The sequence below is a fragment of the Cinclus cinclus genome, chromosome 37, assembly GCF_963662255.1.
Source record: "Cinclus cinclus chromosome 37, bCinCin1.1, whole genome shotgun sequence".
NCBI lineage: Eukaryota > Metazoa > Chordata > Aves > Passeriformes > Cinclidae > Cinclus > Cinclus cinclus.
Genome location: NC_085082.1, coordinates 945,470 through 971,531, shown reverse-complemented (window position 1 = coordinate 971,531; position 26,062 = coordinate 945,470). Strand labels below are relative to the sequence as shown.

The window sequence follows — 26,062 nt, the reverse complement described above, 5'->3', positions numbered from 1 at the left end:
CCTCACCCCGCCCTGGGAGGGGCCGGATCTGGGGGGGCCCAGCTGGATTTGGGTATAAAGGGGCCCCCGGAGTGCCCGGCGTCGCTGTCACCGCTGTCACTGTCACCGCTGCCACCACCATGACGTTCGTGCCCCCGCCCGGGTACATGCCCGCCTACAACCCGGTGGGTACCCCCAAAACGGGGCTGGGGCACCCCAAAATCCGGGGGTCGGGGGGTCCCCTGTCACCCTGGCAGTGACATTTGGGGACCCCCCTGACCCCCCTTTCCCCCCCAGCCCCTGCCCTACGTGGCCCCCGTGGTCGGGGGGCTCCGGCCCGGGATGGCCATTTACATCCAGGGGGTGGTGGCCGCACAACCGGACTGGTACTGGGGGCACTGGGGGGGCTCTGGGGGGACACTGGGGGATACTGGGTGCACTGGGAGGACAGTGGGGGGGCTCTGGGGGGACACCGGGGCTCACTTGGGGGGACGGGGAGGGGGGGGGAGGGCACTGGGAACACTGAGGTGATACTAAGGTGACACCGGGGACACTGAGGTGGCGCTGGGTGACGTTGAGGTGACATTGGGTGACATTGAAGTGACGCTGACGTGACACCGGGTGACACTGGGGGGGCTCTGGGTCACACGGGTGACACCGAGGTGACACCGAGGTGACACCGGGTGACACCGGGCGGCCTCTCTGTCCCCAGGTTCCGGGTGAACCTGGCGCTGGGTGCCCAGGATGACGCGGACGTGGCGCTGCACCTGAACCCGCGGTTCCAGGGGGGGGTCACGGTGCTCAACAGCCGCAGGGGGGGGCGCTGGGGGGACGAGCAGCGCCGGGAGCTGCACCCGCTGAGCGCGGGGGGGCCCTTCGAGATGGTCATCAGCGTCACCCCCGAGGGCTACCGGGTACCCCCAGGGGGCTACCGGGGATTGGGGGGTCCCTAAGGGGGGGGTTGGGGTTCGAGATGGGCATCAGCGTCACCCCCGAGGGCTACCGGGTACCCCCAGGGGGCTACCGGGGATTGGGGGGTCCCTGAGGGGGGGGTTGGGGTTCGAGATGGTCATCAGCGTCACCCCCGAGGGCTACCGGGTACCCCCAGGGGGCTACCGGGGGGGTTTTGGGGTGTCCGGGAGCAGATTTGGGATCCCCAGGGGGATTTGGGGTGCCTAAGGGGGGGATTTGCGGGGGTCCTACAGAGGGTTATAGGGGTCTCCAGGCAGGGTTTGGGGTCTCCAGGCAGGGTTTGGGGTCCTCAGGGGGAGTTTGGGGTCCTCAGGGAGGATTTGGGGTGCCCAGAGGGGGATTTGGGGTCCCCATGGGGGTTACAGGAGGTCCCGGGGGGTATTTGGGGGTCCCGGGGGGTATTTGGTGTCCCTGTGTGGATATTCGGGGGTCCCGGGGTGTATTTTGGGGTATCCCGGGTGCATTTCGGGGTGCCTGTCCCCCCAGATCCTGGTGAACGGAACGTTCTACGAGCAGTTCCCGCACCGGCTGCCCCCGGAGCAGGTGACGGCCGTGACCGTGGACGGGGACCTGGAGCTGCACTCGGCCTCGGTGCTGGGGGGCACGGTGAGAGCCCCCCAAAAAACACCCCCGGAACCCCCCAGAAAAACCAGCCCTGGATCCCAAAAACCGACCCTGAGCCCCAAAAACCAACCCTTGATCCCACAAACCACCCCGGACCCAACCTCCCCAAAAAACACCCCTGACCCCTCCCCAAAAAACACCCCTGAACCTCCCCAAAAAACACCCCTGAACCCCCCCAAAAAACACCCCTGAACCTCCCCAAAAACACCCCTGAACCTCCCCAAAAAACACCCCTGAACCCCCCCAAAAATCACCCCTGAACCCCCCCAAATTCTGGCCCTGAACCCCCAAATTCCACCCCCTGCTCCCCAAATCCCACCCCGCACCCAAAACTCCTCCCCCACCCTCCTCATTTCCACACCCCCAAGCCCACCTGGTGTCCCCACCCCCACACCTGGAGCTGAAGGGGTTGGGGTGACGACCCCCCCCCCCCCCAAAAAAAAACCCCTGAACCCCAAAATCTCTCTGACCCCCCCTCTGTCCTTTGCAGACCGTGGGTCCCCCCTGCATCCCGGTGAGTCTGGGGGGGTGGGGGGTCCCCGGGCGGGTTTTGGGGGTCCCCAGGTGAGTTTAGGGGGGCCCAGGTGGGATTTGGGGTTTCCCAGGTGGATTTTGGGGTCCCCAGGTGGGGTTTGAGGTCCACAGGTGGGATTTGGGGGTCCCTAAGTGGGTTTTGGGGTCTCCAGGTGGGATCTGGCCCTCTCCAGGTGGGGTTTGAGGTCCCCAGGTGGGATTTTGGGGTCCCCAGGTGGGATTTGAGGGGCCCCAGGTGGGATTTGGGGATCCCCGGGTGGGGTTTGAGGTCCCCAGGTGGGATTTGGGGGTCCCTAAGTGGGTTTTTGGGGTCCCCAGGTGGGATCTGGGGCTCCCAGGTGGGATTTTGGGGTCCCCAGGTGGGATTTGGGGATCCCCGGGTGGGGTTTGAGGTCCCCAGGTGGGATTTGGGGGTCCCTAAGTGGATTTTTGGGGTCCCCAGGTGGGATCTGGGGCTCCCAGGTGGGATTTGGGGGTCCCCGGGTGGGTTTGGGGGTCCCCCCTGAGCGCTGTCCCCCCCTCCCCAGGACATGCCGCAGACCACCCCCCTGTACCCCGAATGTAACCTGCCGGTAAGTGGGGAGGGGTCCCCCCCAAAACTGCCCCCCAAAATTGTGCCCCCAAAACCTGGGGGTGGTCCCCGGGTGTGTCCCCCCACCCCACTGACCCCACCCTGTGCCCCCACAGGTGATGGGACAGCCCCCCACCTTGCACCCGGTGAGTTTGGGGGTCCTGGGGGGGATTTGGGGGGTCCTGGGAGGGGGTCCGGGCAGGATTTGGGGTCCTGGCAGGGGACAGAAGGGTCCTGGGGGGGAATTTGGGGGGTCTGGGGGTGGGATCTGTGTTCCTGGGGGGCTCTGGGGACGTTGTTGGGATTTGGGGGGGCCCTGGGGGTCTCGCCCCCCCCTCTGAGCCCCCCATTTTTGACCCTCACCACCCCCACCCCAACAGACCGTCCCCTACATCGCCACCATCCCGGGGGGGCTGCTCCCCAAAAAAACCATCATCATCAAGGGCTTCATCCCCCACAACGCCAGCAGGTACTGGGGACCCCTCCCCAAAACTCCCTGAGCCCCCAAACCCCCCCCGGCCCTCCCCTAAACCTCCCCCTGACCCCAGAACTCCCCTGTCACCACCCCAGAACCCCAAACACCCCAAAAATCCCCCTCAAACTCCCCCAAAACTCCCCCCCGCGAATCTCCCCCAAACGCCCCTGTCACCATCCCAATCACGCCAGGACCCCCAAAATCTACCCCAAACCCCAATGTCACCAGCCCAGGCTCCCCAAAATCTACATCAAACCTCAAAATCATCCCCACAACCCCCCTGAATCCCCCAAATCCCCCCTGTCACCACCCCAAACCCCAATAACTTCACCCCAAAGCCCCCCAAACCCCAATATCACCCCCCCAAACCCCCTAAATCCCCCCTGTCACCACCCCAAACCCCCCCAAACCCCAATATCACCCCCCCAAACCCCCTAAATCCCCCCCGTCACTCCCCCAAACCCCAATAACTTCACCCCAAACCCCCCCAAACCCCCATCGCTGACCCCCCCCCCCCCCCCCCCCGTGTCCCCCTCCCCAGGTTCCACATCAACCTGCGGGCGGGCCCGGGGGGGGACGTGGTTCTGCACCTGAACCCCCGCATGGACGAGGGGGGGCAGGTGGTCCGCAACTCGTTTTTGGGGGGCTCCTGGGGCCACGAGGAGCGCGACATCTCCTGCTGCAGCCCCTTCCAGCCCGGCCGCTACTTCGACGTGAGCGGGGAGGGGGCTGGGGGCAGTTTTGGGGTCTGGGGGGGGGTTTTGGGGAAGGGAGCAGGGTGGGGTTTGGGGTGCTGGGTAGGGCGCATGGGGGGGATTTTTGGGATTTTGGGGGTCTCTGGGATGTTTTGGGTGGGATTTGGGATTGGGGGGGGGGAGGAGGCTCTGGGGTGGTCTCTGTGTGAATATTGAGGGGGTTTGGGGTGAGATTTGGGGGGGTCAGAAGGGGTTTTGGGGTCCAGGTTGACTCTGGGAGTGCCCAGGTGGGTTTTGGAGGGGGTTTGGGGTGTGGGGTGTGGCTGTGGGATATTTTTGGGTTCTCTGTGTGAATATTGAGGGGGTTTGGGGTGAGATTTGGGATTCTCACAGGAAGTTTTGGGGTCCAGGTTGACTCTGGGAGTGCCCAGGTAGATTTTGGAGGGGTTTGTGAGGGATTTTGGGGTCCCTGTGAGAGGATATTGGGGGGGTTCGGGGTGAGATTTGGGGGGGGGTCAGAAGGGGTTTTGGGGTCCAGGTTGACTCTGGGAGTGCCCAGGTGGATTTTGGAGGGGATTTGGGGTGTGGGGAGCGGCTTTGGGGGATTTTGGGGATTTGGGGGATTTTGACAGCCCCCCCCCCCCCCCCCCCCCCCATCCCCCTGCAGCTGTCCATCCGCTGTGGGAACCATCGGTTCAAGGTGTTTGCTGAGGGGCAGCCGCTCTTCGATTTCCACCACCGGGTGCCAGCCGGGCCCCACGTGGACGTGCTGGAGATCGAGGGCGATGTCGTGCTGTCCTTTGTCCAATTCTGAGCCGCTGGTGCCCAGTGAGCGCCCTGGAAGTGACCCCCTCAACTGGGCCCAGCTGAGCTCAGAGTGTTCTCCCCCCAACACTGACCTCAATAAAGTTGTTCCTGCTCCAGCTGTGAGACTTGAGGGGAGAAAGGGTGGGAAATGTGAGGGGAGAAAGGGTGGGAAATGTGAGGGGGAAGTGGGGGAAATGTGAGGGGGAAATGGAGGAGAAATGTGAGGGGAGAAAAGGGCGGGAAAACGTGAGGGGAGAAAAGGGGAGAAATGTGAGGGGGAAATGGAGGGAAATGTGAGGGGAGAAAAGGGGAGAAATATGAGGGGGAAGTGGGGAGAAATGTGAGGGGAAAATGTGAGAAATGTGAGGGGGAAATGGAGAGAAATGTGAGGGGGAAATGGAGAGAAATGTGAGGGGAAAATGTGAGAAATGTGAGGGGAAAATGGAGAGAATGTGAGGGGAGAAATGGAGGGAAATGTGAGGGGGAAATGGAGGGAATGTGAGGGGAGAAAAGGGGAGAAATGTGAGGGGGAAGTGGGGAGAAATGTGAGAGGAAAATGTGAGAAATGTGAGGGGAAAATGGAGGGAAATATGAGGGGGAAATGGAGGGGGAAAAAAGCCAGGAAATGTAAGGGAAAAAAAGAAAAAATTGAGGGGGAAAAGGGAGGGAAAGGGAAGAAGGACAAGGGAAAAACCCCCAACACAACTTAGGGATCCTGCACTCTCTGTACCCCACATTTTACCCCAAAAATATTCCTTCCATCACTTATAGATCACCTCAGGTTTTACTCCCATGATTTCCCTGACCTGTCAAAAAAAAAAAAAAATTACCTCCATTTTACCTCCCAAAACGTCCCCTCCTAACAAGTTCACTTTTACCTCAAAATGGTCACTCTCCCCTAAAGATCATTTCCTTGGCTGTACCTGCTGAAAAGGTGAGGAAAAACTCCCAAGATTCCAGAGAGAATTTTTTTTTTTCCAGCAATATTTTAATTACAGGACAAAGAAGCTGCTAAGTGAATATATATTTATATAATAAATCCGTAAAGTTATAAAGGAAACCGGAATTTTCTGCTTCCCGACAAAATTTTCCAGGATCAGGCGCTTTATTAGGTGGATTTCTCTTCAATCTCCTCCTTGTTTCTCTAAATTTTTGGATATTTTTCCACAGTTCTCCTTGTTTCTCTCTTTTTTTTTTCTCCTTATTCTCATTTGTCATTATTTTCCCCACATTTTTCTGTATTCCTCCAGATTTCTCCATGATTCTCCCAATTTTTCCACACACTCCATATTTTTAATTTCTATTTTTTTCTCCCAGTTTTCCATCTCTCTCCACATTCGCCTCATTTTCATTTCCCCCCCTTAATTTCACCTCATTTCTCCGTGCTCTTTTCTCACCCTTTCCCCCTACCCCGTTTCCCCTCCCCTATCTTCCCCATTTATTTATTTTATTTTTGGTCCACAAAACGCTGTTCTGAGGTGGGAATGTGAGCGGAAAAAAAAAAAAAAATTAAAAAAAAAAAATAAAAAAACAACAAACCCTCAAAATCCCCCCCACAAAATTTTATTTCCCCCCCCTCCTCCACTCTGTAAAACCCATAAATTACCACGGTGCAGAGAGGGAAGTTGGGTGTAGTGCAGAGAGGGGGAAAACCCTCGGGCTACGCCGCTGATCCCGTGAAAAATAACCGGAATTTCTCATTACCAAAAATAACGTTTTTGTTGTCGTTTTGTTTTTTGTGGGGTTTTTTTGTTGTTGGTGGTGGTGGTAGTGGTGGTGGTGGTGCCGCGATGCTCCGCGGGAAGCGAAGCCCGAAGGGGATTAAAAAAAAAAAATAAAAAAAAAATAAAATAAAAAAAAAAAAGGAGGGGGGGGGGGAATCGCATCCCGAAATATCCCAAAACGAATCAAGTGTTGCATAGTAGGAGCAAGGGGGAGCCGGGAGGGGCCGGGGCGCGCTCACAGGTCGCTCTCGCCGTACAGGGCGGTGGAGAAGGATTTGTAGTCCAGGGCTCCCGGGACTCCGTCGGGACCGGGGTACGGAGCCATGCGGGCGATGCAGTACTCGGCCTGCGCCGCCGGCAGCTCCCGCCGCAGCTCGGCCGCCGTGATGTAGTTCTGGGGGAAAACCGGGGGGAAACGGGGTCAGCGGGATGGTGGGGAGGGGAGGGGAGGGGAGGGGAGGGGAGGGGAGGGGAGGGGAGGGGAGGGGAGGGAAGGGAAGGGAAGGGAAGGGAAGGGAAGGGAAGGGAAGGGAAGGGAAGGGAAGGGAAGGGAAGGGAAGGGAAGGGAAGGGAAGGGAAGGGAAGGGAAGGGAAGGGAAGGGAAGGGAAGGGAAGGGAAGGGAAGGGAAGGGAAGGGAAGGGAAGGGAAGGGAAGGGAAGGGAAGGGAAGGGAAGGGAAGGGAAGGGAAGGGAAGGGAAGGGAAGGGAAGGGAAGGGAAGGGAAGGGAGCCCATGGGTGTTGGTGTCGCTGGGGTATCGATGGGGTTTAGTAAACGGGTGGGGAATTGGGGGTTTAGTGGTTGGGTCGAGGCATGGAATTGAGAAATATCATCTGGAATTAACTAAATCACAGCTTGGAATTGAGAAATATCATCTGGAATTAACCAAATCACAGCCTGGAACAAATATCATCAGGAATTCCCAAACCCTGCCTTGGTTTTACTCCCTGAATCCCAGCCTGGAATTCCCAGATGCCAGCCTGGGAACTCCCAAATCTCAGTAGAGAATTCCCAAATGCCAGCCTGGGAACTCCCAAATCTCAGTAGAGAATTCCCAAATGCCAGCCTGGGAACTAGTAGAGAATTCCCAAATGCCAGCCTGGAATTCCCAAATTCCACCTCGCTGTTCGTTGCCCAATTCCATCTCACCGTTCCCGAACCCCACCCCCGTGGTCCCAGAATTCCCAAACGCCACCGTTCCCTTCCCAAATCCCCGGAATCCCCCCGGCCCTGCTCACCTTGTCCCCGGCCAGCACACGGAAGCTGTTGATGACCTGCTCGGCCGTGTCCGTGTCCGTCGTTTCCCGGGACATGAAGTCGATGAAGGCCTGGAACGTGACGCTCCCGCTGCCGTTGGGATCCACCACGGCCATGATCCGCTGGAATTCTGCGTCACCCTGGGAAGAGAGAGGCACGCTCGGGAATTCTGGTGCTTCCAGGGCCTTTTGTGGTCACTTCAGAGCTTTTTTTTTTTTTTTTTTGTGTGTGTTTTTTTTCTTTCTCCCCTTTGGGAATTCTGGAGCTTTGCCAGGACATCCAGAGCTTTTTTCCACGGTTCCGGTGCTTTCCCAGTCCTGGAATCCACTGGGATTCTCCCGCCCTTCCTCCCCCTCAGGGGTGGGAACAAAAAAAAAAAGGAGGAAAATAAAGGTGTAGAAGCAGGAAAATGGGATTGTTACCAGGCTGGATCCCGCAGGGCCCAGGAGGGCACGGAAGTCGTTGGAGTCCGTGCGGCGCTTCGGCTTCCGGGAGGAAGAGGAGAGGGACAGGGAGGAGGAAGAGGGAGAAGGAAGAGGAAGAGAAAAGCAGAGAATCTGTTAGAGGAGGAAACTGGCCTGGAAAAGGATGGAAGGATGGGAGGAAAGGAAGGGAAGGAAGGGAGGAAGGAAGGAAGGAAGGAAAGATTGATTCCAGGATTCCAGGAAGGGGAAGGATTGATTCCAGGATTCCAGGAAAGATTCCAGGAGGGAAGGAGTGATTCCAGGATTCCAGGAAAGATTCCAGGAGGGAAGGAGTGATTCCAGGATTCCAGGAAAGATTCCAGGAGGGAAGGAGTGATTCCAGGATTCCAGGAGGGAAGGAGTGATTCTAGGATTCCAGGAAAGATTCCAGGAGGGAAGGAGTGATTCTAGGATTCCAGGAAAGATTCCAGGAGGGAAGGAGTGATTCCGGGATTCCAGGAAAGAAGGACTGCAGGAAGGATGAGGAGAAGGAGGAGGAGGAGGAGGAAGAGGAAGCAGGCCGTACCTGCCGGTCGTTCTCGACGTCGTAGCCCAGACTGATCAAACAGGCCTTGAACTCCTCCGGGCCCAGGGCGCCGCCGTGGTCCTGGGAAAACGGGGTCAGAAGGGGGAAATGAGGGAAAGCAGGAGGCAATTCCCACATTCCAGGAGGGGAATAACCCACGGGGCCGCCAGCCCCAGATCCCCCCGGGATCCCGGACCTTGTCGAAGTGGTTGAAGGAGGCTCGGAACTCCTGCATCTGCTCCTGGCTGATGCCTTTGGCGTCGCGGGTCAGGATCTGGTTCTCCACCTCGTTGATGGTGCGGGCGATGGTCGTCAGCAGCTGCTCCCAGCCCACGCGCAGGTGCTGGGATCGCAACGGGAACGGGGGCAGTGAGGGGGGAACGGGGTCCAGGGGACCATCCTGAACTCCTGGGCTGGGATCCTGACCCCACGGCATCACCCTGAACTCCTGGGGTGGGATGACCCCAAACCTCCTGGGGATGACCCCAAACCCCCTGGGGATGACCCCAAAGCCCCTGGGGATGACCCCAAACCTCCTGGGGATGACCCCAAACCTCCTGGGGATGACCCCAAACCCCCTGGGGATGACCCCAAAGCCCCTGGGGATGACCCCAAACCTCCTGGGGATGACCCCAAACCCCTGGGGATGACCCCAAACCTCCTGGGGATGATCCCAAACCCCCTGGGGATGATCCCAAACCCCCTGGGGATGACCCCAAACCCCCTGGGGATGACCCCAAACCCCCTGGGGATGACCCCAAACCCCCCGGGGATGATCCCAAACCCCCCGGGGATGATCCCAAACCTCCTGGGGATGACCCCAAACCCCCTGAGGATAACCCCAAACCCCCTGGGGATGACCCCAAACCCCTGGGGATAACCCCAAACCCCCTGAGGATAACCCCAAACTCCTGGGGATGATCCCAAACCCCCCGGGGATGATCCCAAACCTCCTGGGGATGACCCCAAACACCTGGGGATAACCCCAAACCCCCTGAGGATAACCCCAAACCCCCTGAGGATAACCCCAAACCCCCTGGGGATGACCCCAAACCCCCTGGGGATGATCCCAAACCCCCTGAGGATAACCCCAAATCCCTGGGGATGACCCCAAACCCCTGAGGATAACCCCAAACCCCCTGAGGATAACCCCAAACCCCCTGGGGATGACCCCAAACCCCTGGGGATAACCCCAAACCTCCTGGGGATGATCCCAAACCCCTGGGGATAACTCCAAATCCCCTGAGGATAACCCCAAACCCCCTGGGGATGACCCCAAACCCCTGGGGATGATCCCAAACCCCCTGGGGATGACCCCAAACCCCTGGGGATGATCCCAAACCTCCATGGTGTAGTTGGAATGTTGGTTGTCGAAGATCAGGGCCTCCTGCACGAGCTGGTGCTGCTGCTCCAGCAGCTCCAGGTTGGGTTTGTACTCCACGATGTTCTGCTCGTACTCCTTCAGGTGGTTGAGCTGATCCTCCAGCGTCCCGTTCATCTCGATGGAGATCCGCCCGATCTCCTGGGACACCCGGAATTCCAGCCTGGCACCCCCAGGGCTCCTCCAGAGCCTGCTCCCAACATCCCCAGCACCCCACTGCATCCCCCGGGGTAATCCCAGATCCCTGCGGCAGGAATTCCATCCCAAGCTTCCAGAACATTCGTTGAACTGATCCAGCCCTTCCTGTGGGTTTTGGAGCTGGGACAAAGTGGACGTGGAGCAACCCCAGAACTGATCCCACCAGGACAAAACTGGGATTTCCATCCCAAACTTCCAGAACATTCATTGAACTGATCCCACCAGGACAAAACCCTGAACCCCCGAACCGGGATTTCCATCCCAGTTTTCCAGGAGAACACCAGATCACCGACCAACCCCTTCCCACCCCTTTTCTGACCCAAACCAACCCAAATAAGGCCCATTCTGGGGCTGCCTCCAGTATTCCCAGTATTCCCAGTATTCCTGACCTCCATCTTGGTCTGGATCCAGGGCCCCACACGGTTGGCCTGGCTCCCGAACTGCCTCCGCAGGTGCTCGTTGGAATTCTGCCGGTTCTGCTCCTCCTGCAGCGCCTGGTCCCGCTTGGGCACCAGCTGCTGCACCTGGGGCACAGGGAACCAACTGGGAACGGCTCGGGGGAACTGGGGGAACTGGGAACGGCTCGGGGGAACTGGAGGAACAGGGAATGGCTCGGGGGAACTGGGGAACCAACTGGGAACGGCTCTGGGGAACTGGGGAACCAACTGGGAACGGCTCGGGGGAACTGGGGGAACTGGGAACGGCTCGGGGGAACTGGGGAACCAACTGGGAACGGCTCTGGGGAACTGGGGGAACTGGGAACGGCTCGGGGGAACTGGGGGAACTGGGAACGGCTCGGGGGAACTGGAGGAACAGGGAATGGCTCGGGGGAACTGGGGAACCAACTGGGAACGGCTCTGGGGAACTGGGGGAACTGGGAACGGCTCGGGGGAACTGGGGGAACTGGGAATGGCTCGGGGGAACTGGGGGAACTGGGAACGGCTCGGGGGAACTGGGGAACCAACTGGGAACGGCTCGGGGGAACTGGGGGAACTGGGAACGGCTCGGGGGAACTGGAGGAACAGGGAATGGCTCGGGGGAACTGGGGAACCAACTGGGAACGGCTCTGGGGAACTGGGGGAACTGGGAACGGCTCTGGGGAGCTGGGGAACCAACTGGGAACGGCTCGGGGGAACTGGGGGAACTGGGAACGGCTCTGGGGAACTGGGGAACCAACTGGGAACGGCTCGGGGGAACTGGGGGAACTGGGAACGGCTCGGGGGAACTGGGAACGGCTCGGGGGAACTGGGGGAACTGGGAACGGCTCTGGGGAACTGGGGAACCAACTGGGAACGGCTCTGGGGAACTGGGGGAACTGGGAATGGCTCGGGGGAACTGGGGGAACTGGGAACAGCTCTGGGGAACTGGGGAACCAACTGGGAACGGCTCTGGGGAACTGGGGGAACTGGGAACGGCTCGGGGGAACTGGGGAAACTGGGAACGGCTCGGGGGAACTGGGAATGGCTCGGGGGAACTGGGGAACCAACTGGGAACGGCTTGGGGGAACTGGGGGAACTGGGAACGGCTCGGGGGAACTGGGGGAACTGGGAACGGCTCTGGGGAACTGGGGAACCAACTGGGAACGGCTCGGGGGAACTGGGGGAACTGGGGGAACTGGGAACGGCTCGGGGGAACTGGGAACGGCTCTGGGGAACTGGGGAACCAACTGGGAATGGCTCGGGGGAACTGGGGGAACTGGGAACGGCTCGGCGGAACTGGGGGAACTGGGAACGGCTTGGGGGAACTGGGGAACCAACTGGGAACGGCTCAGGGGAACTGGGGGAACTGGGAACGGCTCGGGGGAACTGGGGAACCAACTGGGAACGGCTCTGGGGAACTGGGGGAACTGGGAACGGCTCGGGGGAACTGGGGGAACTGGGAACGGCTCGGGGGAACTGGAGGAACAGGGAATGGCTCGGGGGAACTGGGGAACCAACTGGGAACGGCTCTGGGGAACTGGGGGAACTGGGAACGGCTCGGGGGAACTGGGGGAACTGGGAATGGCTCGGGGGAACTGGGGGAACTGGGAACGGCTCGGGGGAACTGGGGAACCAACTGGGAACGGCTCGGGGGAACTGGGGGAACTGGGAACGGCTCGGGGGAACTGGAGGAACAGGGAATGGCTCGGGGGAACTGGGGAACCAACTGGGAACGGCTCTGGGGAACTGGGGGAACTGGGAACGGCTCTGGGGAACTGGGGAACCAACTGGGAACGGCTCGGGGGAACTGGGGGAACTGGGAACGGCTCTGGGGAACTGGGGAACCAACTGGGAACGGCTCGGGGGAACTGGGGGAACTGGGAACGGCTCGGGGGAACTGGGAACGGCTCGGGGGAACTGGGGGAACTGGGAACGGCTCTGGGGAACTGGGGAACCAACTGGGAACGGCTCTGGGGAACTGGGGGAACTGGGAATGGCTCGGGGGAACTGGGGGAACTGGGAACAGCTCTGGGGAACTGGGGAACCAACTGGGAACGGCTCTGGGGAACTGGGGGAACTGGGAACGGCTCGGGGGAACTGGGGAAACTGGGAACGGCTCGGGGGAACTGGGAATGGCTCGGGGGAACTGGGGAACCAACTGGGAACGGCTTGGGGGAACTGGGGGAACTGGGAACGGCTCGGGGGAACTGGGGGAACTGGGAACGGCTCTGGGGAACTGGGGAACCAACTGGGAACGGCTCGGGGGAACTGGGGGAACTGGGGGAACTGGGAACGGCTCGGGGGAACTGGGAACGGCTCTGGGGAACTGGGGAACCAACTGGGAATGGCTCGGGGGAACTGGGGGAACTGGGAACGGCTCGGCGGAACTGGGGGAACTGGGAACGGCTTGGGGGAACTGGGGAACCAACTGGGAACGGCTCAGGGGAACTGGGAATGGCTCTGGGGAACTGGGGAACCAACTGGGAAAGGCTCAGGGGAACTGGGGGAACTGGGAAAGGCTCTGGGGAAACTGAGGAAACAAACTGGGGAAAAAATTGGGAAAGGGTCTGAGGAACTGGGGAAAAATTCCGGGGAACAAAGTGGGGAACAAAGCGGGAGAAGGATGGTAAAGCCAGCGCAGGGTCAGGGTCAGGGTCAGGGTCAGGGTCAGGGTCAGGGTCAGGGTCAGGGTCAGGGCTGCCCGTACCCGCTCCCACTTGCAGTCGATGACCTGCGCCGTGACCGAGGTGTAGGGGTTGGTGGCCGGCCCCTGCAGCCCGTGCAGCTCCGCCAGGCGCCGCGCCTCGCGCTCGATGCCCAGGATCGCCTCCCGCTCCCGGTCCGCGTCCGGCAGCGTCGCCTTGAACTGCTCGTGGGCAGCGATCAGGCCCTGGAGAGGCAAGGACCCAGCGGGCTCAGGGGGAATGACAGGGGAATGACAGGGGATTGATGGGGGATTGACAGGGGATTGACAGGGGAGTGACAGGGGATTGACAGGGGATTGACAGGGGATTGACAGGGGAATGACAGGGGATTGACAGGGGATTGACAGGGGAATGATGGGGGATTGACAGGGGATTGACAGGGGATTGACAGGGGAATGATGGGGGATTGACAGGGGATTGACAGGGGAATGACAGGGGATTGACAGGGGATTGACAGGGGATTGACGGGGGATTGACAGGGGATTGACAGGGGAATGACAGGGGATTGATGGGGGATTGACAGAGGATTGACAGGGGATTGATGGGGGATTGACAGGGGATTGACAGGGGAATGACAGGGGATTGACAGGGGATTGACAGGGGATTGACAGGGGAATGATGGGGGATTGACAGGGGATTGACAGGGGAATGACAGGGGATTGACAGGGGATTGACAGGGGATTGACAGGGGATTGATGGGGGATTGACAGAGGATTGACAGGGGATTGATGGGGGATTGACAGGGGATTGACAGGGGAATGACAGGGGATTGACAGGGGATTGATGGGGGATTGACAGGGGATTGACAGGGGAATGACAGGGGATTGACAGGGGATTGACAGGGGAATGACAGGGGATTGACAGGGGATTGATGGGGGATTGACAGGGGAATGACAGGGGAATGACAGGGGATTGACAGGGGATTGACAGGGGAATGATGGGGGATTGACAGGGGATTGACAGGGGAATGACAGGGGAGTGACAGGGGATTGACAGGGGAATGACAGGGGATTGACAGGGGATTGACAGGGGAATGACAGGGGATTGACAGGGGATTGATGGGGGATTGACAGGGGAATGACAGGGGAGTGACAGGGGATTGACAGGGGATTGATGGGGGATTGACAGGGGATTGACAGGGGAATGACAGGGGATTGACAGGGGAGTGACAGGGGATTGACAGGGGATTGACAGGGGATTGATGGGGGATTGACAGAGGATTGACAGGGGAATGACAGGGGATTGACAGGGGATTGATGGGGGATTGATGGGGGATTGACAGAGGATTGACAGGGGAATGACAGGGGATTGACAGGGGAATGACAGGGGATTGATGGGGGATTGATGGGGGATTGACAGGGGATTGACAGGGGAATGACAGGGGATTGATGGGGGATTGACAGGGGATTGACAGGGGAATGACAGGGGATTGACAGGGGAATGACAGGGGAGTGACAGGGGAGTGACAGGGGATTGATGGGGGATTGACAGGGGATTGACAGGGGAGTGACAGGGGAGTGACAGGGGAGTGACAGGGGAGTGACAGGGGAATGACAGGGGAGTGACGGGGGATTGACGGGGGATTGACAGGGGAGTGACAGGGGATTGACAGGGGATTGACGGGGGATTGATGGGGGATTGACGGGGGATTGACAGGGGAATGACAGGGGATTGACAGGGGAATGATGGGGGAGTGACGGGGGAGTGACAGGGGAATGACAGGGGAATGACAGGGAAATTCCAGAAATTCCCAGGGAAATTCCAGGAATTCCCAGGGAAATCCCATGGAGCTCCTGGGGAATTCCCAGGGAATTCCAACCACTGCACCTGCAGCTCTTTTATCCCCAGGACTTCCAGCTCCAGCCACAAAATCAGCAAAGGAAATGGCCAAAATCCCACCAGAAAATGACTTGAAAATTGTAATTTTGGGGTTTTTTTTACTATTATTGTTTATTATTATAATATTTACTACTATATATTATTACATACTACAATAATAATGATTGATGATGATGATTTCTAATGTTTTGGGGACATTTTTGGGGCAGGAGCCTGATAGTCCCACAGAGTTCTGGGATCCCACCTGGATCTCACTAACAGTGCAATGAACTGGAAAAACGCCCCAAAGGTGTTCCAAAAGGAGATTTTTTTGGGGGGCAGTTTGGGGTTTTTTTCGGGGTGGTTTGGGGTTCCTCACCTGGATCTCCTCGATGAACCAGAACTCCCCAAAATCAGATTTTTCGGGGTGGTTTGGGGTTCCTCACCTGGATCTCCTCGATGAACCAGAACTCCCCAAAATCAGATTTTTCGGGGTGGTTTGGGGTTCCTCACCTGGATCTCCTCGATGGTGTGCACCATGAACCAGAACTCCCCAAAATCAGATTTTTCGGGGTGGTTTGGGGTTCCTCACCTGGATCTCCTCGATGAACCAGAACTCCCCAAAATCAGATTTTTTGGGGTGGTTTGGGGTTCCTCACCTGGATCTCCTCGATGGTGTGCACGATGAACCAGAACTCCCCAAAATCAGATTTTTCGGGGTGGTTTGGGGTTCCTCACCTGGATCTCCTCGATGAACCAGAACTCCCCAAAATCAGATCTTTCGGGGTGGTTTGGGGTTCCTCACCTGGATCTCCTCGATGGTGTGCACCATGAACCAGAACTCCCCAAAATCAGATTTTTCGGGGTGGTTTGGGGTTCCTCACCTGGATCTCCTCGATGGTGTGCACGATGAACATGTCCTGCAGGTCCTCCATGGCGCTCTCCATCCAGTTGTTGAAGGGCGCGGCGCGCTTGGCGTACTCCAGGTGCAGCTCGTCGATGGTCTCCAGCTGCTTCTCCATTTTCTGGGGTGAGAAACGCCGGGATCGGGGTTTTTGGGGTCCCCCCGATGTCCCTGATGGCCGGGGGAGCCCCGGGGACCCCGCTGACCTCCAGGGCTTCCCGGCGGCTGTGGGTGAGGGAGCCCAGCAGGTCCCACTGGTCACAGATCTTCTGGCAGCGCGCGTTGACGCTCGGGGAGTCGTAGTAATCCAGTTCACTGGGAAATGGGGGGAAAACAGGGGGGAATTGGGGATCGGGGGGAAATGGGGGGGATTGGGGATCGGGGGGAAATGGGGGGGAATTGGGGATCAGGGGGAAAACAGGGGGGAATTGGGGATCAGGGGGAAATGGGGGGGAATTGGGGATCAGGGGGAAATGGGGGGGAATTGGGGATTGGGGGGAAAACAGGGGGGAATTGGGGATCGGGGGGAAATGGGGGGGATTGGGGAGAAAACAGGGGGGAATTGGGGATCGGGGGGAAATGGGGGGGAATTGGGGGGAAAACAGGGGGGAATTGGGGATCGGGGGGAAGTGGGGGGGAATTGGGGATCGGGGGGAAATGGGGGGAATTGGGGATCGGGGGGAAATGGGGGGAATTGGGGGGAAAACAGGGGGGAATTGGGGATCGGGGGGAAGTGGGGGGGAATTGGGGATCGGGGGGAAATGGGGGGAATTGGGGATCGGGGGGAAATGGGGGGAATGGGGGGAATGGGGGAAACGGGGGGAATGGGGGAATTGGGGAAATGGGTGGAATGGGGGAATTGGGAAATTAAGGGGATTGGGGGAATTGGGGAAATGGGGGAAACGGGGGGATTGGGGGAATGGGGGAAAAACGGGGGAATTGGGAAATTGGGGAGGATTGGGGAAATGGAGGGAATTGGGGAAAAACCGAAGGAGAATAGGAGGGAATTGGGAAAAGTGGGGGGAATTTGGGGTTATTTAGGGACACAAGCTGGGGTGTTTCGGGGTGGTTTTGGGACACAGTCTGGGGTGGTTTTGGGACACAATCTGGGGTGTTTTTGGGACACAGTCTGGGGTGTTTTTGGGACACAGTCTGGGGTGGTTTTTGGGACACAGTGTGGGGTGTTTTGGGACACAGTCTGGGGTGTTTTTGGGACACAATCTGGGGTGTTTTGGGACACAGTCTGGGGTGTTTTTGGGGTGATTTCAGGCTCCCATACTTGAGCTCCTGGGCGATGGCTGCGATCTGCTCCACCCGGTCCTGGTGCGCTGCCAGGTCCGACTCGAAGGCCTCGTGCTTGCGCAGCAGCGCCCGCACCTGGGCCAGGGAGGCTGTGCCCGAGTCCCGGTCCCGCAGGGCCACCTCCTTACCTGGGCACAGGTGTGAGAGACCCCTGGGACCCCAAATCCCACCCCCTGTGCCACCTCCTTACCTGGGCACAGGTGTGAGAGACCCCTGGGACCCCAAATCCCACCCCCTGTGCCACCTCCTTACCTGGGCACAGGTGTGGGGACATCCCTGAGACCCCAAATGCCTGCCCTGCCCCTCAATTCCATCCTCTGCTCCCCCAATTCCATTCCCTACCCCCAAACCCTGGTGTCTGTTCCCAAATCCACCCCCTGTGCCCCCAGACCCCGATTTCCCCTCCCCAGATGCCAATCTCCGCTCCCCCCAGACCCCAATGTCCCCCTCAGACCCCAATGTCCCCCCCAGACCCCAATACCTTCCGTCCACCCCTCGTGGATCGAGGCTTTCTGCCGGAATTTCTCAGCCAGGTGATCCAGGCGCTCCAGGCGCCGCAGCTCCGTCAGCAGCCACTCCTCGTGTCCCTTCTCAGCCTGCTCCAGCCTCTGCCAGCCCGCCCCGATGTCCTGGGGACCCCAAAACCCACCAGAGTCACCCCAAAACCCTCCAGAGTTACCCCAAAACACACCAGAGTCACCCCAAAACCCCAGCACAGGTGGGACAGGTGACCCCACTCCTCGTGTCCCTTCTCAGCCTGCTCCAGCCTCTGCCAGCCCGCCCCGATGTCCTGGGGACCCCAAAACCCACCGGAGTCACCCCAAAACCCCAGCACAGGTGGGACAGGTGACCCCACTCCTCGTGTCCCTTCTCAGCCTGCTCCAGCCTCTGCCAGCCTGCCCTGATGTCCTGGGGACCCCAAAACCCACCAGAGTCACCCCAAAACCCACCAGAGTCACCCCAAAACCACCGGGGTTACCCCAAAACCCTTTGAGCCCACCCTGCTCGTGGAGGGCATCAAAGTGGGTGGGTTTAGGGTGGGTTTAGGACACATTAAAGTGCGTTTTACCTCCAAATTTCCCCCCAGACCCACTGAGACCATCCTGACCTTGGAGGGCGTGAGGGCCAGAGCAGTTTAGGCTGGGCTTAGGGTGGGTTTAGGGTGGGTTTATCATAGATTTAGAACACATTAAGGTGGATTTCACCCCTAAATTTTCCCCCAGGACCCCAGACCCACCAAGACCATCCTGCCTTCAGAGGGCATGAGAGCCAGGGCAGTTTAGGCTGGGCTTAGGGTGGGTTTAGGACACACCAAGGTGGGTTTTATCCCCAAATCCCCTCTCAAACCCCCAGACCCACCGAGACCATCCTGCCTTCGGAGGGCATGAAGGCGGGGCGGCCGCTGAGGCGCAGTTTGGTCTGCAGGGTGTTGAAGTTGATCTCCAGCTGACATTTCTCCTGCACCTTGGGGGGTTTGTGCACGCGCCGGTATTCCCGGAAATCCTCCAGCTTCTGCTGCATGGCCGGGATCGTCTTCTGCGGGTCCCGGGACTCCAGCCACGGGATGGTGCGCTGGATCCAGGCCAGGAGCTGGAACACAGGGCAGGGATGGGGTCTGGGGTCTGGGGTTTGGGGTCTGGGGTCTGGGATGGGGCTGGATCCAGGCCAGGAGCTGGAACACAGGGCAGGGATGGGGTCTGGGGTTTGGGGTCTGGGGTCTGGGATGGGGCTGGATCCAGGCCAGGAGCTGGAACACAGGGCAGGGATGGGGTCTGGGGTCTGGGGTCTGGGGTCTGGGGTTTGGGATGGGGCTGGATCCAGGCCAGGAGCTGGAACACAGGGCAGGGATGGGGTCTGGGGTCTGGGGTCTGGGGTCTCGGGTTTGGGGTCTGGGGTCTCGGGTTTGGGGTCTGGGGTCTGGGGTGGGGCTGGATCCAGGCCAGGAGCTGGAACACAGGGCAGGGATGGGGTCTGGGATGGGTTTTGGGGTGTTTTTGGGGTTTCTCCCCCCTTACATCCGAGGCCAGGCGCTCGTAGTCCTCCATGAGCTGCTCGTTCTCCTGGTTCACGGCCAGAACTTTGCAAATTCGATTGGCTGCGGTCTCGGCCTGAGGGGAACGGGGAGATTGGGAATGGGGAGATTGGGAATGGGGAATGGGGAATTGGGAGAGAGATTGGGGACAGGAAATTTGGAATGGGGAGATTGGGAATGGGAAGAAAGATTGGGAACGGGGAATGGGGAAATGGGGAATGGGGGTCGGGGACACCCCCAGCCCCAGGGAAAGGAGGGAATAAGGAGAGGGAGGAATAAGAAAAAAGGAGGAGGAAAGCAGAAAAAAAAGAAGTGTGAGAGAAAAGGAGGAAGAAAAAAGGGAAAGTAAAAGGAGAAAAGAAAGGGGAAAAGTGGAAAGAAAGAAGGGGGGAAAAGCAAAAAGTAGGAGAAAAAAGAGAGGGGAAGGAATGGGAAAATTGGGGGAAAACAAAAATAAAAGTTGCAGGAAAGAGAAAGAGAAAACAGAAGGAAAAAGGAAACGCGGCCCTTGCTGGGCCTGATCCCAATCCTGATCCCAATCCCAATCCCAATCCTGATCTGCAGGGACTGTCCTGCCCCGAGCAGGAGGACGAGGAGGAGGAGGAAGAGGAGGAGGAGGAGGAGGAAGGAAAAGGGCTGGAGGTACCTGGGTGGGAAGCAGAGGAGGAATCCAGGAGGAGGAGCAGGAGGACGGACGCCAGCAGGAAGAGGAAGAGGAACTGGGAAGGGCCAGGAAGAGGAAAATCCAGTGGCCAGGGGGGAAGGAAATAAATGAAGGAAATAAATGAAGGAAATTGATAAATCAAATAAAGGAAAAGGGGAGGAAGGAAGGCAGGGAAAGAAGAGAGGAAAGGAAAGGGAGAAAAGGGAGGAAAGGGAATAAAGGAAAAGGGAATCAAGGAAAAGGGAATCAAGGGGAACAGAAAGGGAATACAGGAGAAAGGGATGAGAATAAAGGGGAAAAGGACGGGAATAAAAGAAAGGGAAAAGGCAGAGAATAAAGGAAAGGGGAAAGGAAGGAAATAAAGGAAAAGGAAAGGGATAAAGGAAAGAGAATAAAGGGGGAAAGGCCGGGAACGAGGAAGGGAACACAGCAAGGACCCTGAGGAAGCCAGAAGCGCGACCCCAGCGGGGCCAGGCCCCCCTCCCCTGGCCCCAAGCCAAGCAGAGCGGCAGCCGGGCAGATCCCAGGCCCCAGGCGGATCCCAGACCCCAGGAAGATCCCAGATCCCAAATCCCAGGCCCCAGGCGGATCCCAGACCCCTCCGGGGCCGGGCTCACCTTCTGGGCCCCGGAGAAGGCGTGGTAGAAGCAGGACACGTAGGTCATGATGGCCTTCTCGTCGGGCCGCAGCGTGCCCACGATGTCTGAGAGCAGAGGGACGGGAGAGAGCAGAGGGACAGGCTCCAGCAGCATTCCCAGAAAATTCCCAGAAACTCCCAGCGCGGCTGGGAAGCGATTCCCGGGGTCGGGACCCCCCCTCCTGGGCTGGCTCGTGGTGGGGGGGGGGGGGGGGTTTGTTCTGCCTTGGCCCCGTTCCTCAAACCCCTGGGGGCTCCTGCAACCTTGGCCTGTCCCGCACGTGGACTGCCCGTGGATTTCCCATGGACTTCCATGGATTTCCCATGGATTTGTCACGGATTCCCACGGATTTCCCTTGGATTTCCACTGATTTCCCACGGATTTCCATGGAATCCTGTGGATTTGCCAGGCTTCCCATAAATTTCCCATGGATTTCCTATTAATTTCCCACGGATTTCCCATGGCTTTCCCATGGATTTCCTTTGGCTTTCCACAGATTTCCCACGGACTTCCACGGAATCCTGTGGATTTCTCGTGGCTTTCCCAAGGGATTCCCAATAATTTCCTACGCTTTCCCACAGACTTCCAATGGATTTTTCAGGGAATCCCCACGGATTTCCCAGGGATTCCCACAGATTTCCCGGGATTCCAGGCAGATTTAACCCCTCACGAGCCAGCTGGGGGTGGTCCCGGAGCCCCTCCCCGGGCGACAGCGGCCGTGGCTGGAAGAGAAGCGAGCGTGAGAGCGGAGAGAGGAAACTCCAGAGGGGCTGATCCGGGAGGAAGAGGAGGAGGAGGAGGAGGAGGAAGATTCCAGAGGGACGGGTCCGGGAGGAAGGCCCAGGTCAGGCTCCTGGTACCTTCTGGGCCCCAGAGAAGGCGTGGTAGAAGCTGGACACGTAGGTCATGATGGCCTTCTCGTCCGGCCGCGCCGTGTTCACGATGTCTGCAAGGAACCGCAGCCGTTAAACTGGGAGCAAACTGGGAGCAAACTGGGAGCAAACTGGGAGCAAACTGGGACACGGGGCCAGAGCCTCTCCCGGCTGGAATTCTGCTCCAAGGGTCCCAAAGCTTGGGAAATCCACCTGGGATGGGCACGGATTGGTGCTGGATGGGGAAAATCTGGGTTAGGTCGGGTGGAATTGTGGGGTCAAAGAGTTGTGGGGTGCTGGAACTGTGGGATCAAAGAGTTGTGGAGTCCTGGAATTATGAGGTCGAAGAGTTGTGGGGTCCTGGAATTGTAGGATCAAAGAGTTACGGGGTCCTGGAATTGTGGGATCCTGGAATTGTGGGGTCCTAGAATTGCGAGATCCTGGAATTGTGGGGTCGAAGAGTTGTGGGGTCCTGGAATTGTAGGATCAAAGAGTTACGGGGTCCTGGAATTGTGGGATCCTGGAATGATAAAATCGTACAACTGTGGGATCCTGGAACAAGGGAATCCCAGATCTCTGGGATCCTGGAACTGTGGGATGTCATGGAATAAAGAAATCTGAGAATCCTGTGATCCCACAAGAAGGGAATCCCACATTTATGGGATGCTGGAATTGTGGGGTTGTACAGCTGTGGGGTCCTGGAATTCCAGAGTGATGGAATCAAGGAATGATGGAATCCCACAGCGGATCGTGATGTCTGAGGACTGTGGGATCCCTGGACTGGCTAATTCCAGACTTCCAGAGTCCTGGAGTTACAGGATCTGAGAATTCTGGGATCACAGAACTGCGGATTCCCAGGGCTGCAGAACCCACGTGCATGTACTGGTTAAACTGGGAACAAACTGGGGGATGTCCCTGGCAGAGCCGGGCCGGAATTCCGCTCTGAGGATCCTAAAATCCACCTGGACAGGTGGCAATTGGTGCTGAACAGGAAAAACTCAGGTTGGAGCAGCAGCTCCCTCCGGGATCCGGCGCCTCCTCCGAGGAAATCCCGTCCGGGGCCTGGAACAGATCCCGGGATCCCGCGGAATTCCAGGCTTACCCTCGGCATCCAGCATCTTGGGAATGTCCAGGTACTTCTCAGCCACCTCGAAGGCGTTGTTGAGGTTGGTGACGGGATCGTCCTGGGGGAGAAGAGGCTCCGTGGGTCGGGAATTCCTGGAATTCCCGGGGATTCCCTGGGAGAGGGGGGATTTACCTTCCGGAGCTTGTCGTACTCGATGAGCTCCGGGCGGTGCCGGTGGATGAGGGCGTTGAAGGCCAGCCCGTCCTTCCAGCTGTGGGAAAATGGGAAAACCAGGGGTCAGAGCCTGGAAAAATCAGGGATTAGAGCCTGGGAAAACCAGGGGTCAGAGCCTGGGAAAATCAGGGATTAGAGCCCGGGAACGGACAGGGAAAATCAGGGATCAGAGCCCGGGAACGGACAGGGAAAATCAGGGATCAGAGCATGGGAACGGACAGGGAAAATCAGGGATCAGAGCATGGGAACAGACAGAGATTTGGGGAATTCTGACCCTGCCTGAGGTCAGCCTGCCCTGGGGAATGGAAAGGGAAGAGCAAGAGGAGGAAGAGGAAGGACCTGATGTGGAAGTTCTGGACGTTGACGTTCTTGTACGGAGCCGTTTTCCGCTGGCACCAGAGCAGGAGCCCCTCCTTGGCCGAGGTCTCTGCGGGAAAATGGGGATCAGAGATCAGGGCAGGACCCCGGGGGAGGATCCCACAATTCCAGGGAGCAGACCCCACAGTTCCATGAGCAAACCCCACAGTTCCAGGAGCAAACCCCACATTTCCAGGAGCAAACCCCACAGTTCCAGGGACACACCCCACAGTTCCAGGAGCAAACCCCACAGTTCCAGGGACACACCCCACAGTTCCATGAGCAAACCCCACATTTCCAGGAGCAAACCCCACAGTTCCAGGAGCAAACCCCACATTTCCAGGAGCAAACCCCACAGTTCCAGGGACACACCCCACAGTTCCAGGAGCAAACCCCACAGTTCCAGGAGCAAACCCCACAGTTCCAGGAGCAAACCCCACAGTTCCAGGGACACACCCCACAGTTCCAGGGACACACCCCACAGTTCCAGGAGCAAACCCCACATTTCCAGGAGCAAACCCCACAGGTTACCTTCCACGGAGATGTCCTGGATGGCGAAGCGCAGGATGATCGTCCAGATCATTCCCAGAGTCATCTTGGCATTCCCGTCCACGATCTCTGCAGGGAAAATGCCCCAGGGTCAGGAATTCCAGCTGGGAATTCCCAAGGGAGGGGGAGAGAAAGGGGGTCCTGGAATCAGGGGGTTCTGCAATGGTGGAGTAAAAAAAAAATAAAATTCTGGAATCCCGAAGTTAACGGGGTTAATTAGGGAATCCTACAGTAATGGGATCTGGGAATTAGGGGATCCTGGATTTGTGGGGTCGAAGGATGTGAAGTTTTAGAATTACGGGAGCCAAAAGTTATGGGATCCTGGGATTAGGGGATGCTGGAATTGTGGGATGGCAGAACTGAGGGATGCTGGAATTACAGATCCCAGGAATTCCCGGACGGACAGAATCAGGGAATCCTGGGATTATGGAATTGCTTGGGCTGGAAACGACCTCGAAAACCACGGGGGAGGGAAGTGGGGAAGGGGAACTCCAGGCTCCTCATCCCGATCCCAGACATTCCCAGCCCTTGGGGGTTTTTTTGTTTGTTTTTTTGGGAATTCCTGGCACGGGGGCGGGTGCCGGGCGTCTCCCAGCTCCGGGGGCAGGTCGGGACTCGCTGGGCTCTGGAGCCTTCCCGAGGTTTTCCAGCTGATCCATCCCAAATCCCAAATCCCAACAAACCGGCCCGGCCACAGCCGCTGCCAGCAGGGCCTGCCCTGCCCCGGGGGGAGATCCCAGGGAGATCCCACAGGGAATGGCCTCGATCCCACAGGAATCCTGCAGGGAGATCCAGGGAGATCCCACAGGGAATGGCCCTGATCCCACAGGAATCCTGCAGGGAGATCCAGGGAGATCCCACAGGGAATGGCCCTGATCCCACAGGAATCCTGCAGGGAGATCCAGGGAGATCCCACAGGGAATGGCCTCGATCCCACAGGAATCCTGCAGGGAGACCCAGGGAGATCCCACAGGGAATGGCCCCAATCCCAATTGATCCCAGCAGATTCCCAGTTGATCCTGACAGACACAACCCCCATCCCCCACTCCCCATGGGCCCCAGTTGATCCCAATGGCTTCGCAGTGAATCCCAGCAGATCCCAGAGGATCCTGATGGTCTCCCAGTCCATCTCAGCAGATCCCCAGTTGGTCCCAGCAACCCCCAGCGGATCCCAGCAGATCCCCAGTGGATCCCCTCACCCTCAGCCCCAATGGAGACCAGCTTGACTCCTTTGCTGGCGATGAAGTCCAGGGCTTTGTTGACGTTGTTGATTTTGTGCACTCTCATCTTGCCCCGCTCCGGCTTCGGGAGCCGCTCCCCTGCAACGGCAGCGGGGTCGGGGTTAAAGGGTCGGGGTTAAAGGGTCAGGGTCAGGGTTAAAGGGTCAGGGTTAAAGGGTTTGGGTTAAAGGGTTTGGGTTAAAGGGTCAGGGTTAAAGGGTTTGGGTTAAAGGGTTTGGGTTAAAGGGTCAGGGTCAGGGTTAAAGGGTTTGGGTTAAAGGGTTTGGGTTAAAGGGTCAGGGTCAGGGTTAAAGGGTTTGGGTTAAAGGGTCAGGGTTAAAGGGTCAGGGTTAAAGGATCAAGGTTAAAGGGTCTGGGTTAAAGGGTTTGGGTTAAAGGGTTTGGGTTAAAGGGTCAGGGTTAAAGGGTCGGGGTCAGGGTTAAAGGATCTGGGGCTGGGTTAAAGGATCTGTGTCAGGGTTAAAGGGTTTGGGTCAGGGGTTAAAGGATCTGGGGCTGGGATAAAGTGTTTGGGTCAAGTTCAAAGGTGTTTGGGATACTTGGTGTCTTAGTACAAAGTTTTAATACTTGGGGCACAGTCTGGAGGTTTTTGGGCACAGTGTGGAGGTTTTTGGGCACAGTGTGGAGGTTTTTGGGCACAGTCTGGAGGTTTTTGGGCACAGTCTGGAGGTTTTTGGGCACAGTCTGGAGGTTTTTGGGCACAGTGTGGAGGTTTTTGGGCACAGTGTGGAGGTTTTTGGGCACAGTGTGGAGGGTTTTGGGCACAGTCTGGAGGTTTTTGGGCACAGTGTGGGGTTTCTGGCTCAGGCCTGACCTGAGATGACCTCGAGCAGCAGCATCAGCTTGAGCCCATCGCGGAAATCCTCGTCGATGTTCTCGATCTGCGTGCCCGCCTTGCGCAGGTGGGAATTGCACCAGGCCGTGAACGTCTGCGGGGCCAGAGCGGCGTCAGGGCGGGGTTCGGGACTGGGGGGAGATCGGGACACTGCGGGCTCCTTGTCCCACTGGGAATGATCCCGTGGATCCCAGTGGGAATGATCCCAGTGGGAATGATC

The 26,062-nt window shown here is 58.3% G+C and overlaps 2 protein-coding genes across 3 annotated transcripts; one reads left to right on the top strand and one right to left on the bottom strand.

Moving 5' to 3' along the window:
* The first annotated feature begins 27 nt into the window (after positions 1-27).
* On the top strand, positions 28-4,748 carry LGALS4 (galectin 4). Its single transcript, XM_062512493.1, has 10 exons — positions 28-164; positions 277-365; positions 692-893; positions 1,438-1,557; positions 2,066-2,089; positions 2,637-2,681; positions 2,797-2,826; positions 3,061-3,149; positions 3,697-3,868; positions 4,518-4,748. Exons 1-10 carry the CDS (start codon positions 120-122, stop codon positions 4,662-4,664), a joined length of 963 nt encoding a protein of 320 aa, XP_062368477.1. The 5' UTR covers positions 28-119; the 3' UTR covers positions 4,665-4,748.
* An 863-nt stretch (positions 4,749-5,611) lies between these two features.
* ACTN4 (actinin alpha 4) lies at positions 5,612-25,933 on the bottom strand. Of its 2 annotated transcripts, none has more exons than XM_062512517.1 (20): positions 25,822-25,933; positions 24,966-25,085; positions 23,749-23,835; positions 23,200-23,287; positions 22,819-22,897; positions 22,663-22,744; positions 21,549-21,634; positions 19,370-19,462; positions 18,714-18,944; positions 17,836-17,983; positions 17,332-17,482; positions 16,259-16,367; positions 16,033-16,173; positions 13,333-13,515; positions 10,596-10,730; positions 9,970-10,149; positions 8,824-8,970; positions 8,628-8,708; positions 7,619-7,777; positions 5,612-6,775 (listed from the first exon to the last, which is right to left on the bottom strand). In XM_062512517.1, the coding sequence occupies exons 1-20, from the start codon at positions 25,844-25,846 to the stop codon at positions 6,617-6,619; spliced, it is 2,484 nt and encodes an 827-aa protein (XP_062368501.1). In that variant the 5' UTR covers positions 25,847-25,933; the 3' UTR covers positions 5,612-6,616. The 2 variants fall into 2 exon arrangements, with proteins under 2 accessions (XP_062368501.1, XP_062368502.1); XM_062512518.1 differs by having other exon boundaries at positions 8,646-8,708.
* Positions 25,934-26,062: the final 129 nt, after the last annotated feature.